This window comes from Urocampus carinirostris, chromosome 2 (genome assembly GCF_059441175.1).
Source record: "Urocampus carinirostris isolate Australia breed hairy pipefish chromosome 2, RoL_Ucar_1.0, whole genome shotgun sequence".
NCBI lineage: Eukaryota > Metazoa > Chordata > Actinopteri > Syngnathiformes > Syngnathidae > Urocampus > Urocampus carinirostris.
In genome coordinates this window covers 46,160,468-46,177,020 of record NC_142350.1, presented here as the reverse complement: position 1 = coordinate 46,177,020, position 16,553 = coordinate 46,160,468, and the positions used below count along the sequence as shown (strand labels likewise).

General features: G+C 39.2%; 1 protein-coding gene across 1 annotated transcript; it reads left to right on the top strand.

Annotated features, from left to right (window-relative positions):
* The first annotated feature begins 2,575 nt into the window (after window positions 1–2,575).
* ceacam1 (CEA cell adhesion molecule 1) lies at window positions 2,576–15,470 on the top strand. The gene is made up of 13 exons (XM_088326750.1): window positions 2,576–2,757; window positions 2,857–3,150; window positions 7,702–7,983; window positions 8,253–8,516; window positions 8,951–9,226; window positions 9,304–9,555; window positions 9,620–9,895; window positions 9,971–10,222; window positions 10,302–10,577; window positions 11,325–11,576; window positions 13,702–13,986; window positions 14,727–14,975; window positions 15,049–15,470. The coding sequence occupies exons 1-13, from the start codon at window positions 2,706–2,708 to the stop codon at window positions 15,135–15,137; spliced, it is 3,099 nt and encodes a 1,032-aa protein (XP_088182876.1). The 5' UTR covers window positions 2,576–2,705; the 3' UTR covers window positions 15,138–15,470.
* Window positions 15,471–16,553: the final 1,083 nt, after the last annotated feature.

Below are 16,553 nucleotides of genomic sequence, written 5' to 3'. Positions count from 1 at the left end.
TTTGTTGCAAGAAACTGAAAATATTTACAAATTTGTCGAGCACGAGTTGAGTCATTAACCAGTTGCATGTGCAAAATTATATAATTGTTTACTACTAAAATATTGACACTAGGCAAAATAATTTTTGTGTGGTTAAGTGAAATTGGTTGACCTCATTACGCATGACCTTCATTACACAAAATATTACAAATAAAACAAATAATGTTGTTGTTAACGCATTTGTACATAGAGACGCCACCTAAAGAAAAATGTTAAAAACTACATTTCGTGGCATTATGGGTTTTAAAGAAATAAAAAATAAAAAATTGAAGAAAAATGATAATTTGCTGCAGTGGTGGAAATGTGCACCTCAAGCCACAAAAAAAAGGAGAACATTTCAGCTATTCACCTCATTTGTTTTTTTTTAACTATGTTTTCAGTAGTAAAACAAAACAAACAATACTTACGTAATGGTTATTTGCGTTTTTGTTTTAACAAGGTCAGGTAAGTAATGCATCCGTTACCATTTTTTTTTAAATGTACTCCAATGAAAAATGGTAGTTATTATGTTTCCCCCAAAAAATTGTCAACTGTAAATGGAATATAAATATATATGTATACATAGTACATTAGATAAATAGTATCTAATGATAATGACTTTATATATAATTTTTAATCAAGTTTTAAGACCTCAGAGTAATAAAAAACAATTTTATAATTCTTGAAATGGTTCTTAGAGGAAATATTAATACGAATTTAAAAATAATATGTATCTCAGGGTAATGACTGTATATATATATATATGAATTAATTTACATAATATTTATGATTTCATGTAATAAGTTATTTTTCATAACTCAAACTGGCTGTAAATCATTGAAATAAAAATCAAAATAAATTAATCTAAAGATAATGATTTTATCCATCCATCCCTCCATCCATTATCTGCACCGCATATCCTCAGTAGGGTCGCGGGGGTGCGGGAGCCCCTCTCAGCTGTCTTCGGGCAGTGGGCAATGGACACCCTGAACTGGTTGCCAGCCAGCTGCAGGGCACACAGTGACAGACAATTCGCTCGCTCATTCACACCTAGGGACAATTCAGACCGGCCAATTAACCTAATATGCATATTTTTGGAATGTGGGAGGAAACCGGAGTGCCCGGAGGAAACCCACACAAGCACGGGGAGAACATGCAAATTCCACACAGGAGGTTCGAATTCAAGACCTCAGAACTGTGCCGCACACGTGGTAACCACTGCGCTGCCGTGCTGCCCTATAATATATATAATATATATATATATATTCATCTCATTAGCTGTACCGCTTATCCTTATTAGGGTCGCGGGGGGGCTGGAGCCCATCCCAGCCATCTCCGGGCAGGGGACACCCTGAACTGGTTGCCAGCCAATCGCAGGGCATATATATATATATATATATATATATATATATATATATATATATATATATATATAATTTAATTTGATTCTAAGACCTCAAAGTAATAAATTGAAGCACAAGGAAGAATACAAATTACGAAGACTCAAAGTTACCAAAACAACCCTCACTTTTATGCCTAGCCTTTCAAAAGCAACGAAAAAGAAAGAAAAAGTGAAAGAAAAGAAAGAGGAGAAAAAGGAAAAAGAGAAAAACCTAGTTTCTTAAAACTTAAAAGAAAAAGAATATAAAAAGAAAATGAGAAAAATTTGAAAGGGAAAAAAGAAAGAAACATATCAAAAGGAACATTTTTATGAAGCCAGAAAAAAGGAGAAAATAAAAAAGAAAATTATAAAACTGATATAAGAAATAAATAGAATGAAAAATAAGTAACAATGAAAAAGAGAAAAAAATAAATATAAATACTTAAAATGAGCAAAAAGGATCCTACATTTTTTCATCTATGTGCTAATACTTTTCTATTTTTATTTTCTGAAAAAATAAAAAGGATCATATTAAGTCAAAAACTATGCTATGTTATTTTTTAACAGGTATTTTAAAAAAATCATGTTTACATGATAATTCGTGTATTTGGCTTATTATTGAATTAATATTGTTTTTTTGTTGTTGTTTTTTACCACCAGTAAGCACTAAATAATACACACTGTCCCCTTCAACTGGCTGTGACAGGACAATTATAATTATACAAATATCATATTTATCTAATGATGACTTGTATGCTGTATAATTTAATTCACAATTTCCCTGGACTGAATATATATAGACAAAATGTCATTCAATTAAATACAGTTTTAAGAAATCAACATAAACATGTTTAATAACTTATACTGGCTGACAGGATAACTCCCAATGTTGCCTTTGTTAAACACCAATACACCCAATATAGTTGAATGTCTTATTTGTGGACAACTTGTCCCTTGAAACATTCTAGAGTTGATTCACCATCTGAAGGAATGCGCCTGAAGCTCAAAGGTCCTAAAGTCGAGTTAAAACTGAATAGGTAAGCATCGGCATACCCCCCAGAACCCCCAACAAGTACACAAAAAAAGTTGCGTGACCAGAAGAAAGGTTTACAGTAAATGGACACTCCCGTGGTTCAGCTCCGGGAGGATCGGGGCATAACAGGGCGTGGTGGCTTTGTGGTGTCGGCGCTGAGTATTTGCATCAACAGAAAGTTGCGCTCGGCAAATATTTGCTATCCAGACTGCAGGAGAGATTGGTCACCCTTGAGATATTGGAAATAGTTTGAGTCCAGAAGGGATCGCTAGCATGAAGCCTTGGTGGATTTGTCTCATCATCTTGGCATGGTCCTACTCTGCAGGTAAGAATCGTCAATTCCATTAAATCCGGCGATATCACTCGTCACTTAATCGTTCATGTTTTTATAATTGTCTCTTATATAACCATCGGTTATATGAAGACCGTGCAACGGGGCAAAATATAACCGCGTCGGAGAACCCGATCGCCGTAGGAAAGAACGTCACCCTCTTCAGCAGGAACCCGGTCAGCACAGGAGCCTGGCTCTTCAACAACAACCTGGTGGTCCTGATTTTTCCTGGGGGAGCTGTTGCAGCCGCCGACTGGAAGGAAAGGACCATGTTCAATTCCAGCACTTCTGCGTTGACCGTCACGTCACTAAGTTTGTCTGAATCCGGGACATACACGCTCCAGGACGTGGAGTCTTCGGCTTCGCAGCTGATGTTGTCAGTTCAAGGTAAGGTTTGAAGATCCTCGATTGGAGATTGATTGGAGAGAGTTTGAGTGACTTGAGGATCCTTACATTTTGTCATGCAGACGTTACGTGACTCGGAATTATGTAAGGCTTAAATTTGTCATGGATTTAGTAAATGTGACAAAAAGTAAACAGAGTGATGAGGTGACAAGTTTTTCCAGTTCACGTTTGTAAAATATGTATTTTTGAAGTGTTCAAAACGATTAGCTACTGGTCATACCATTGGTCTGAAAAAAGGATTATAATGGTCTTAATTGTCATTAATTACATCCAGGGTTGGGTAGGGTTACTTTAACTTGATTACTTTCAATTACTTTTGGATTACTCCAATACCAAATATGCTAATAAAAGACAAAAGAAACTAAATATGAATAAAACGACTAAATTTTGTGCAGGCTTGGGGAGTAACGGAAAACATGGAACGGCAAAAATGATGTTGGCAAGCTGTTTGGATTTATTTTCATTTTGTTTCTGTCGCATTTTATGTTAGTTTTGCCGGAGATCAAAGAGATCAAAGCCAGGAGAGAAAGCTTACCATGTGTTGTGAGTCATCATTTTATTCATATTTAGTTTATGACAATAAAGGTATATTCTATTCTATTCTATTCTATTGAATGTTTAACGTAAACATGAAGCTAACCCAGGCTAATCGTACATTCGCGTTATTGTAATCTTCCGTACGAAAGATTACGCTAACATGAACGTGTAAAAAAAAAGGATAAAGAAAATAATTATGAATAGGATTTCTTACCTGATCGTAGATTTAGCCATGCTGTATTCCCTAGCAAGATCAGACACTCGCACACCTCCTTCATATTTTGCTGTTATTTCCTTCTTAAATGCAATAGTTGTACACACAACTTTACCTTTTTAACCTGTAGCAACTTTTCTGCTTGCACCGACTTTCTCCGGAGGCATAATTAGGGGCTAAAACACTTCGTACACCTATATTAAAGGCAAAAGCAAAACGAAGCACGTCCGCGCGCGATAAGAGTTGGTCACGAAAAGAGCCATCTACACCCGTACGCAGCTCAGCATCGCACGCTAGCGTACGCAATCACGCATTACTGGCGTTCGAACTCCGATTTTTTTGACCGAACGGCGAAGCAAGAATTTCTCGAAATTTTTGGTCGGACTCCGATTTGTCCGAACTGAGAGGCGTTCGAAAACTGAGGTTCCACTGTACATACTGATGGCAAATGGAAAACAGCGATGTCATATACATGCAATGAATGTTATAAGTAGATTTATAATAAACTTAATTTTAAAATGTTATGTTATATATTCTGATTACCAATCCTTAATACTTTGCAACAAGTTTTTTTGGAGGGATTGATCGTCTTCAAGTTGTGAAAAATGGGTGTCCGATAACTTTTTGTCATTAGTTTCAGACACTGCTATTACGTGTTTACCCTAGAGTGCCATGTCTAATCTCATTGCACTCAAAGTTTCACAATGTTAATGTCAATGACAATAAAGACAAATCTATTTTGTTTTTATTATTAACGTTTCGAATTTACAAAGCTCTCAAGATTCTGAACTAGCCTAAGAGTGAGAAAGGCGTTCTGGGAGGTAGTTCATACAAATACTCTTTTGAGCATTTTTATGATGCCGTGATGCAAACTAATAGCAGACCAGGACTTTAATAATGTTGACCAATAGCACACAGGCATCTTAGAGGCTAAACCTTTTATACACCATAACACTGCACTTTTGGCCACTCAAAATGATTTACTGTTAATGTCTTATAGTGGGGGAAAATGCAGTAAGGAGGGGCCAAAAACATCTTACTTCACACTGTTAAGTAAAGATGTTGCAAGGAGAGGATGCCATATCCCAGGGGTATAATGTATATGTAGGCATCCAGCCCAGCTTGGCTTTATATGCTTTAAAAGCTTCCATGACAAAGCCCTTTATGTTTTAGGGCAATCAACACCTTAAACAAACGTGCAAAACTAAAAAATATATATATTGCTACTTGCATTGAATAATTGGTACTTATATCTTATTTAGTGTCTTGTTTGGGAATTTTGGTTGCTGCTAAAAGTTATAGCACTTATTTTCATTGCACCATTCTTATAATGCACTATCAACATAGACCAGTTTACAAGCACGAAGTTCTAAATATGTTCGCCTGATTGTTATCGTCATGCAAAAATGGCATTACACTCAACTGGTTTTCGAGAAAAAGGCTAAAAACTGTGAAAATTTGAAAACAATAGTTGCATTTAATTAGATGTATACTTTTAAATCACTAACTAATTAGTATTTACACAATGAAATTAATTTGGCAGAACAATCGCTAATTCGCAAATAGTTAAAACATTCTTCAATGCGATTGTCACGGTATCCAATGGTGCCCAATTGGCCCCACCCATTTGGCGCCAGCTTGTTGACTGATTGGCTTCCCTCTTATTTAAGCTCAGTGCTCTCACTCACCCTTTGTCAGTCCGTCAACGAACGGCTGCACCCGCAAGACGTGTGTTGTGACTCTGTCCGGTTTCCTGCTTGTGTCCGGTATCGTTCCAGTCTATTTTGTTCTGTTTAATATCAATCTCCAGTATCGTTCCCGGCTATTTTGTTCTGTATGTTATCGATCTCCAGCTCGGTGGCCTTGGGGGTATGGCCCCGCCCCGAGACTGGAAGGTTCAAGCCTCGGCCAAGTCATACCTAAGACTTAAACATTGGTACCCGTTGCCTCCCTGCTTGGCGTTCAGCATTAGGGGTTGGAATTGGGGGGTTTGGTCACCTAATGACTCCCAACACCTCAGTTGGGTTGAGCGAGGGGGCTGGGAATCCCCTCCTCTGAATCAATCTCCCAAAAAGAGTCTGAAATGACTCTAGCCACCTTCCACTAGGGGGATATGGCTGTGGTATATATATATGTTATCGATTTCCAGTGTCTGGTAGCGTTCCTGTCTAGTCTGTCCTGTTTAATTTCGATCTCCAATGTCTGGTATCGTTTCCGTCCATCTCGTCCTGCTTGTTATCGGAATTTCGAGTCTCCAGTGCCCGATATCAATCCTGTCTGTCCCGTCCTGTCCGGTATCGATCCCTTCTGTCCGATATCTACTCGTGCAATTGGTATCGATCTCGTCGGCCTCTGGCTTCCTGTCGTCCCACCCCAGACTGCTGCCTTACGTCTTCCGCCCAACGATCGCCAAATCACTGGTGTTTGGGTTAACGTGCATGACTGCCCCATTTCCCGTAAAATAAAGCTTGTGTGAGAAACGTTACGCATCTGGGTCCTCCTCCTGTTCGGGTTCTTCGGTTCTTGACAGCGATAGTGGCCTTACCGTTTACAGATTGCTCATGCGTTAATGGCCTTGCCAACATCGGATTAAATTGTAAGAAACATTAACAAAAAATACACGATTTCAAAATGATATCGAATGTGATAATGGCCTTACAGTACAGACGCTGGCCTACTTACAAACGAAGTATATGTTCAGACGATCGTCCGTAAGTTGAATTTGTTTGTAAGTTGCTTTATTGCTGCAATTGTGTATGTTCGAGGTTTTGGTTAAGAGTTATACAAATAAACATGACTTGTATAAAGATAAATAAAGTTAAGTTTAACTTACTTTTGGAACTTCTTCCTCAGCGGTAAAAAGTGAGAGAAAAAAAACCTTTGCTACCATCTTCTCAACCGCATACGGCTTTCTTATTCCACTTTTACTTAAACGACTCGCCTCTTCTTTACACTTTACACCAACCATATCGAATGGATTCACAAGATATTAAACAATAAAAACATCAAAGTTCTTAGCCTGCTGGAGATACCGTATAGAATGTTTGCACACGAACTAGGAAGTAGAGGCCGGATTTTTTCTTCGGGGTGGATGCTGGTTGACCTATCACAGCGCCACGCGGCAGAAAGAGCACTACAGCACTGTCCTCTACTCGGATAAAGGTACACACAATACAAAATCTAACTTACATACAGCAAATATCCGGATATTTTTCGACATCCCGATAAAATGTTTGTAAGTACCGTTGTTTGTAACTCGAATGTTCGTTAGTAGGGGAGCGTCTGTATGTCAGTACGGCCATTACAAGGTATTTAAGTAGTTCAGGCCATTATTGCATGCAAACAGGTAAATAATGGAATTTAGAGTAATACTGTTTAAAATTTTAAAAGTTAATAAAAATATGAATAACTGAGACCGTCTTTCTACCTCCCATGCATAAGACAAAAAAAAAATCAACAGTGCCATTTTCGCATGAGGTTATCTTTTTTTTCTTTTTAAAGCCTTTATTAATTGTTTACCTTGGTTAATCTTCTTCCAAACAATGTTCACTCCTGTGTTATCAATGGCAATTGACAATTCGATTCAATTATTTATGCCTAATACACTTTTCACAAATGAGAAGCAGCAAACTACTATTACATCAGCAGTTACCAAGCTAACTCTAAATCTTTGAACATCCGTACTTTAACCTAATGTGAGTCATCCAGTTACAATATGTATTCGTTAAGTAAATAATCCCGCAGATGTCCCTGTGTTAAACAAAGCTTTTTTCTGACCACAGAGCCAATATCGGGCGTGACCTTGACAGTAAACGGCAGCGACCTCGTTGAATTCAATGACACAGTGACGCTCACCTGTGCTGTGGTGACGGGAACCTCTTTGACTTTCACGTGGCTCAACAACACAGCTGAGGTGACGCCGGGCGGTTACGTCCACTTCAGCGAAGACGGCGATGTTCTCACCCTCACTAAAGTCATGCGATACGATGAAGGTCCGTTCAAGTGTAACGTGACCAACGGCATCAGCCAGGGAATGAGTTCGTCTGCACAATTCAACATCAGCTGTGAGTTAGATCAGCGTTTTTCAAGCAGTGTGCTGCAGAAAATTTCTCAATTTTATCCTAGCAAAAAGCAAAGGTGGCAGGAGATAACATGTGTTTTTCTTTTATATACCAATTATCTGTTTATGAGGTAGTAAAGGGAAATATATAGAATAACTTTTTGTTTGACGAAACATTAAAAAGTACAAAACAGATATACTTTGGGCCAGACCCTGAGCCACTTAGTAGCTTCCAATAACATTTTCCATTGACCATGTCTTTCGTTTCTCCAGACGGACCTTCAAACGCCAACGTTTCAGTAATGCCCCCAAGGGACACCCACATAACAGGCTCTAGCATCACCCTGTCATGCTCAGCTGAGTCTAAACCGCCTGCAACGATCCAATGGACACTGGATGGGGTGCACCTCAACCAAACCGGGGAACAGCTTAAAATACCAATGGCTTCGGAGAACCACTCAGGGCATTATCTGTGTCACCTTTATAATTCTGTCACATCGAGGTTCATCAGTGCGAGTGCCATGATTAGGATTATGGGTATGGTCTATTTTTTTGTTTACATAGCTGGGAGAAAATGGGTGGTTGTCTGTCTGTGAATAACCTTAATTTATCAATCAATCTTTCCTGTGACCTTGCACAGAATAAGCGCTACTAAACACTTGAGCTGGGAAAGAAAATGGGTTGATTAATGGTTGACAAGCATCCAGAATGTGGTTTGTTAAAAGGGTAAAAAGTAGAAAGTGAAAGCATATATTGTGGTATGTTTCTGTCCTTTCAGATTGACAGTATAACCCGCATAACTCACAGTAAAACATCCTGAGTTGGTTCAATCCCAAACAAAGACTAAACAGTTTTATGCAGGCTTACATGCAGGACTGGTTTTCCATCTTAGAAATCTCCTACCATTTCTGATCGAAACCAACACCATTTTTTGCAAATATGTTTACAATAAACAAGAATCTGTCCCACAGCACCAATAACGGCAGTGACAGTGAATCAAACGGAAGGATTTGCGGTGGCTGAGGAGCCTTTCACTCTCAACTGCCACGTGACCGGCGAGGTAGAAATCATCCATTGGATGAAAGACGGCGACCCTGTGACCATTGACAACACTACTGTACTTGGTCTGGGAAATCAAACATTGACCCTGAACCCAGTGGACCCTTTGGACGCTGGGGAGTATAAGTGTCAAGCTTTCAATGCCGTCAGCAATGCCACTAGCAGTTCCTACATCTTGGAAGTCTTCTGTAAGTTAAGACACGGACTAAAGACTGATTTAAGAAAATGTGGCAGGTCAATTATCTAACTCGACATGTTTTGGAAGATGGTCCATCCACGCCTGTGATCACAGCGCCTTCCTTGGCCCTGAGTGGAACAGAGGTGCTCCTAAACTGTTCCAGCAGCTCCCATCCTCCAAGCGTGTACAGCTGGAACTTAAATGGCACTCACGTGGCTAATACAGCCGAGTATCTGACTGCACCATTGACATTCAACATGAGCGGAGTATATACCTGCATGGCCTTCAACAACATCACCGGGAAAAATAGCACGGCGGCACATACGCTCACTGTTTTGGGTAATTAGTTTCAGTCGAGAGTTCCAATGCAATATGTATCCTGACAAAACAATTCTTTCCACAGCTCCAGTGAGCTCAGCCTCAGTAGTGGCGGGCGGCGCATATCCCATCCTTGACCATACATTCAGCCTCACCTGCGAGACCAACGGAAGCGTAGAATCCATCACTTGGTGGCACCAAGGAGCCCCACTCTACACTGACAGCAACACAACCCTCTCCGAAAGTAACGCCACCCTCACGTTTGAGTCGGTGTCGATGTCCCACGAAGGAAATTACTCGTGCAAGGCTTCCAACAGACTGAGTAGTTTCACCAGTGAAAATTACCCCCTCAACGTCGTATGTGAGTTTTTTTAAGATCCCCTCATATCCCCCTCATATGATGATGTCAGTCAACAATCTAATATTTGTGGTTTAGATGGTCCTGGGGAACCAAACGTCACACTACTCGTTGTCACATTGGAAGAAAGCACTCAGGAACTCAGCTGCAGTGCCCTGTCATTCCCCCCCAGCCACTTCATGTGGTCCTTCAATGGCACCGTGGTGGCAAACACATCTGTGTATGCAACAACTACCCTCAGCACAAACATGAGCGGCACGTACACCTGCACGGCAACAAACCCCATCACCGGCGAAAACAGTTCGGCTGACACCGAGCTAACCGTACTTGGTGAGATTTTCCAGACATTTTTTTACCAAGTACCTATACCTTTTCCACTGTCTATGCCAACTCATCTACCCTTTTACAGAAAAATTCAGACATGTACTTGTACAACTTCCCGAAAATCCTCCCGTGGAAGGATATTCTTTCACGCTCGAATGCAACATATCTGGGCCTGCTGACCAAGTATTATGGCAAAAGGACGGCGAGCCTCTGATAACAGGGGCCAGGATCGAGATGTCTGCCGATAACCGAACCGTTGTCTTTAACGAACTACACCGCAATGACTCCGGACAGTACCATTGTTGGGCTATTAATCTGGCTCAACAAATGATAAGCCCACCTTACCTGTTACTTGTAAACTGTGAGTATGATGATTCATATCTACGGTATATTTTTGACACTAAAAAACAGAAATGTTTCCAGATAAGAAGTATTTGTTTCCTGTATTGTCAATTGAAAAAGTTACGCCTTTTTATTCCTCCTCGTGTTTGTTTACATCCGGGTTGTGAGACGGGTAAAACAAGTGCTGGAACGGGCATGAGCAGTATTGTCCAAGTTTTATTACAACAGAATTTGCCGAATACAAATGAGCTACAGGGCAATGGTTTGTAGGATTAACAAGTGCGGTGTCAAAATGGCTGACGATTACTTTTTTTTTTTACTGTGACGGTTGGCCATGACAAAAAATAAACTTTAGAGGTAGTTGAAAAATCCTTTCACCAGACTTTTATTTAGACCACGTCTGGCTAGTCGTGATAAAACTCAAGGCCTTCTCCTAGCTGCAAACCAAAAACACATCTTGAAAAACACCACTTGAAACAAAGTAGAGATTAAATAACAAGTGTATGGTAACATAAAAGGAGTCAAGTAATTAGATCAGAACTAAAATAATGACACTTATATACACGAATGGTTATAAAGTGCATTAATAATGAATTAACACGAGAAGGAGATATAAATGACTGAAATAATTTAGATGTTATAGATGAAGAATTCATACAGACATATCCATATATATATATATATATATATATATATATATATGCACATTTCTACATTGTAACGCAATCTACCAGAAAACAAAAGCAACTGTGCTTTATCATTTCAGATGGACCAGAGATGCTAACACTTTACGGTCCGACGATAGCCGTGGAGGGCCAGTCGATCAATTTTAGCTGCTCGGCAGATTCCGTGCCTGACAGTCACTTCAGCTGGTGGTACAACATGACTGAAGTTGCCAACAGCTCAGTGTTTATAACGCCTCCTTTGACGCTGAACATCAGTGGCAACTACACGTGCATGGCTAGCAATCCCGTGTCGGGAAAGAACAGCACTGGCGACCGCATGCTCCAGGTTATTGGTAAGAATCAGAACGTCAGTCTTGATCAGGGATAGGTAAACTACAACCTGTTGGCCACATGTGATCTGTCAGCCTTTTTAATCCATACCATGCTACTACGACACTTTTACACAAAATAGATGAGGCATTTCAACAAAAAATCTGTATTTTTCCAAAAATGCACTGATCAAACAACAACACTTTCAGGGGCCTCCCACTTAATAGGGCAAATCTAGCACAAGATGCTAATTTACTTGATTACCTGTCACCCCCTATCTAACTGCCAGTTTCCCGGACTTTGCAAGATGGTGGGCCCTACTAAAGTCACTGAAAGCCTCTGGCAGCAGGTTTTCTAAATGATAACAAAAGGGCCAACCCTATCAGCCATAGTAAGTTGATCATTCCAAATCCTTGAAGAATATTGAAGCACAAACTCATTGAAGCTGCCCAAGAGGGCTAGTCGCACACGGAAGACAATTGCAGGACAGGACACTACAGAGGATGTCATTGGGTAATCGTTTCCACACTGCAGCTGGAATTGTCTGCCACTTCATTGCTGACCATGATAAGGATCTGTCAGCATCTGGACTGAAGTCCCACGCTGCAGTGACCAAACCTCTTATTAGCAAAAAAAATATATCAAAAAGCTAGACTGAGCTTTGCTGAGGAGCATGTTGTATGGACAGGGGAGAACAGATCCAGAGTTCACTTCAGTTATGAAAGCAATGTAATTTATTTGGGTCTGATGGGAAGCATTATAGTCCACTGCACATTGCACAGCAGATGAGAAGTCATTCACAGCAGTGAACTGTAAACTTCCTATTAATTGCTGACAGTTGAAACCTTCATAATTATTTCCCATATCGAAGCCATTGTTGTTCACCAATTTCATTCAGTGTGTTCTCTAATTTGATGAGTGCGTTTTCAGAATTTTTATTTTGGTGAAAAGCCTTGAGACATTTTGTGAAAGAAAAAGAAAAGTGTGGTAGTAGCATGGAATAGACACAACAAAATGTCCTTAAACTGTTGAGCAGTGAAGATGGTATTATATCAAAATTATTCAGTTTCCCCACTTTTAATATCCAGTGTATAATTACTTGTTTTTCAAAAAAGTACTTCTAAAAATGCATTTATTTTATTTTTCAATATATTACACAATGATATAGCTAGTCCTATTGCATTTTGAGTTTTTCAATGCATATTATCAAATTTAGCGCTTACAAACAGGGACTTAAAATGGTCAAAAAAGTAAAAAAAAAATGGTGTTCCAAGTATCCCTTCTCCCCCATGAAAATAAAATAAAGAAGTATCAAACTGGGTGCCCGTTGCGCTAATTAATAACAAAAAGTAGCTCTCCGTTTGAAAATGGTTGGATACCCCTGGTACATAGTATATGTAGTGTAGTATGTAAAATAGTAAATGTACTAAAATAATAAATACTATTATAAATAAAATACTGTATAAGATTACATTTTTAAAGTACAAGTGTATAAAATATATCAAATATTTAAATATAGTATATGTAATTACATATATATATATATATTATAGTATATTTCTATTTAGTACAAAACATGATAATAATAAATAATTAATAAAATACTATAAAAATATATATATATAAAAGGTGTAAGACTCTTTACACCAAAAAACAAAAGCAAGCACGAGCTGTATCTGAGTCTGATCAGGAGGCACCTTCTGCTAATGGCAACCATGGAAACCAGTACTATCTTGTCTCATATGGGGGAGCAAACCCCCAACCCAAAAAAAGTCTGAAAAGAGATAGGCTCCGCCAGGCTGCACTTGCAAAAGACACACCACAAGAAGTGGAGCCCTACGAAAATGGTGGAATCTGTGAACTGAGATTAATAAGTAGTGCGTTCAGCCAATGTTCAATGTTCAGTGTTTTTTTGCTTTTTTTCCCCCTCTTTTAATTTATTTGTTATTGTATGTGTTTGTCTTGCTGTCGGTCACCCCTCTTGAGGGATATGACCAAGATAGATAGATAGATAAAAATCCATTCTTATAGGCCTTCAGAAGCAACTTTGAAGGACTACATAATAACAGACCAATTCATGAGACATTTATATTGTTATTGCCTGTTGCCATTGAATATACTGAACATTTACTGTACTGTGAATTCCAGAGGACATTAAGTCTGTGAAGGTGGATAACGACACGATACCCATAGACGGTGCAAACTTCACCTTCATCTGCATGGTGGACGGTCCATACACATCTGTCCAGTGGATGAAGGATGGCATGGACATTGCGTCCAACTGGTCCACGACTAATAACTCCCGATACTACACGGAAGAAAACAGACTTCTCTTTGCACCTTTAATGCGCGATGACAATGGCACGTACGAGTGCGTCGCCAGCAACTTGGTCGGTCCGCACCAAAGCCCTCAGTACGAGCTCCTGGTCAACTGTGAGTAAAACAAGTCAAGTCATGTTAATTTCTATAGCCTTTAAATCAGGTTTTTTCAAAATGGCTTATTTTACGTGAGTCTTTACTGATTATTCTTGTATAGATATTTGATATTTCAATAAATCCCCCAGGTTACCAAATTAATCTGTTCTGAAGGGAAGATTGCAAAGGGAAATATTAGTAATAGGGTAATGACTTATGAACCCCAGATATCCCAGATAAAACATTGAAATAACAATATATAGTAAGTACTGCCTGGGCGTAACATACATGCCTCCTTAATTTCAATATTAGTCCGGATCGTCGATTGGTTATGGCCATGCAAGTTAGGTAGGGTAGGGATCCGTGTGCCTTCTTTGTATTTTTTGATAATTGCAAGTTTTGTTTCCAATGTTCATGTGGACGCCGTATCCCAGGTGTCTACTATATTGCTCAATACAAAACTTTATTTACCTCTAGTTTTTGGTCTATTCACTGCCATTGAATATAGGTGGCTGGAACCAATCATCGGCGATGAATCTCATTCCACACCGTAAAGTGAAAATGTTGTAAGGCAGGAATGCCGCATCCCGGGTGGGGGTGTACTGTGTAGTTCTATTCAATGACATATTTAGCCGTCAATGACAGTAAATCTCATTTCACACCATAAAGTGAAACGTCTCAAGGAGGGGGTCTGCTGTACATCTCAGGAAACAGTTTCAGTATTGCCAATTCAAATGTAATTTTGTCTCCCATTCTAGATGGTCCTCTCAGCATAACCATTGAAGGTCCATTATTTTCTCAAGAAGACCTGACCATCTCCATCAAGTGCGTTGCCGATTCCCGGCCGGAAAGCGAATACGAGTGGTATATAGACAACAAGCCATCATCAGTCATCGGTATCGGCGACATTATTCAAATCTCATTGCTGCATTCCAACTACACGTGCAAAGCGACCAACCCTGTCACAAACGTAACAAAGTCTCACACCAAGTCAATCAGTCTTATCGGTAAGAACAACTTTTCGTCAGTGTGACACAATTGATGTAAAATTCCCTAAAAATGATCTTATTTCTCTTTCAGGTTCAGCATCTGCCCTCCAATCCCCATCCCGAAATGTACTCATTCTTTTAAGCATTTTAATCTTATCCATTCAGGTTCTCTTCCCCTAAAGGGCTCAATTATTTGTAATTTTGTAGTTTAGGACCAGGTGTCCTGCAGAGAGTGTTTTTTTTGGGCTTTCAAAGACAGACACAACATACATTTGTACCAATCAGATAGACTCTTGTCATTTTTCCTGGCAGCGTGTTCTGATTATTGCTGTCATTGCACTAAAACACTCATTTCAAAGGGCCTCTATTATCTAACTTGATCATCAACTCTTGCACTTCCTTTCCTAAGTCATGTGAGAACAAACTGTATGAACAGTGTATGAATTTTATTATGAGTTGATTTGTAGTATTTATTTTTGAATCAATAAAAATTAAAAGACTTGTTGGCCCTTGTACATGTATTATCATTACAGTAAACCCTGGGATACAGTGTCTTCATCTTATGACATTCTAGCTTTACGAGAATTAGAGGTTTTTAGGCAGCTCTACATGGCATTTCCAAAAAACTCCAAGTTCTGCTATTAACTGACGTCATATACAATGCAGTTCCACTATTGGTGGCTAGTGGTTGAACTCTTGCCCACAAATGCCTTTGTTTTTCTTCATTCAGTTAAGAATCGTGTGTGCTTTGTCAAGATTTTGCGATTCAGCAATACAATACTGCAATTATTCGCAATGAGTTCGAAAGCCTGCAGTGAAGCCAAAGAAAAGGAAAAACATAATAGCCATGGAAACAAAGCTTGCAGTTATCAAGAAATACGAAGAAGGCCAACTAATCACTACCCTCGCTAAGTTGCTTGGGACCATAATGAGGAGGCAGTTAATGGAAGGGCATAATCCTTGCTAGTGAAAGTTTTCAAAGTTTTTTTTTTTAATCTGTACTTTTAGTCTTTTTCCTCCCCTATATCCACTCACTCTAAAGTACAGGCTCAAATCACAACAAACCGAAGTAATGAAATTATATTTCTCTTTCCATCTATTTTTTTTATTGCTTTTCGATTACATGCACATATATCATACTGTAGTACTGGCTTTATTTTCATGTTTTTATCTGGTTTACCGTGTGTTCAAATCTAATTGGCATGGGTTTCTATCCTCTAATATACAGAAATTTTACTTTGATTCCCACCTGAGAAGCGATTCATGTTGTATCTTGAGGTCTACTGTATTCCATCCATCCATTATCTGCACCACTTATCCTTGGAGTCACGAGGGTGCTGGAGTCCATCCCAGCTGTCTTTGGGCAGTGGGCAGGGGAAACCCTGAACTGGTTGCCAGCCAGTCCCAGGGCACACAGGGACAGACAATTCGCTTGCTCAATCATACCTAGGGACAATTTAGACCGGCCAACTAACCTGACATGCATGTTTTTGGAATGTGGGAGGAACTCATGACCTCAAAATTATAGGACAAAAATTATTGGTTAAATTGCCTCTCATAAAACAGAGTCTCAAGTGTAAGAAGCAACAAGGAGAA

Bases quoted from the DNA above. Each gene is read 5' to 3' on its own strand.
- ceacam1 (XM_088326750.1), top strand. From the start codon at position 2,706: ATGAAGCCTTGGTGGATTTGTCTCATCATCTTGGCATGGTCCTACTCT. The intron at 9,556-9,619 runs GTAATTAGTTTC...TTCTTTCCACAG, and splicing joins ACATACGCTCACTGTTTTGG to CTCCAGTGAGCTCAGCCTCA. The intron at 10,578-11,324 runs GTGAGTATGATG...TTATCATTTCAG, and splicing joins TTACCTGTTACTTGTAAACT to ATGGACCAGAGATGCTAACA.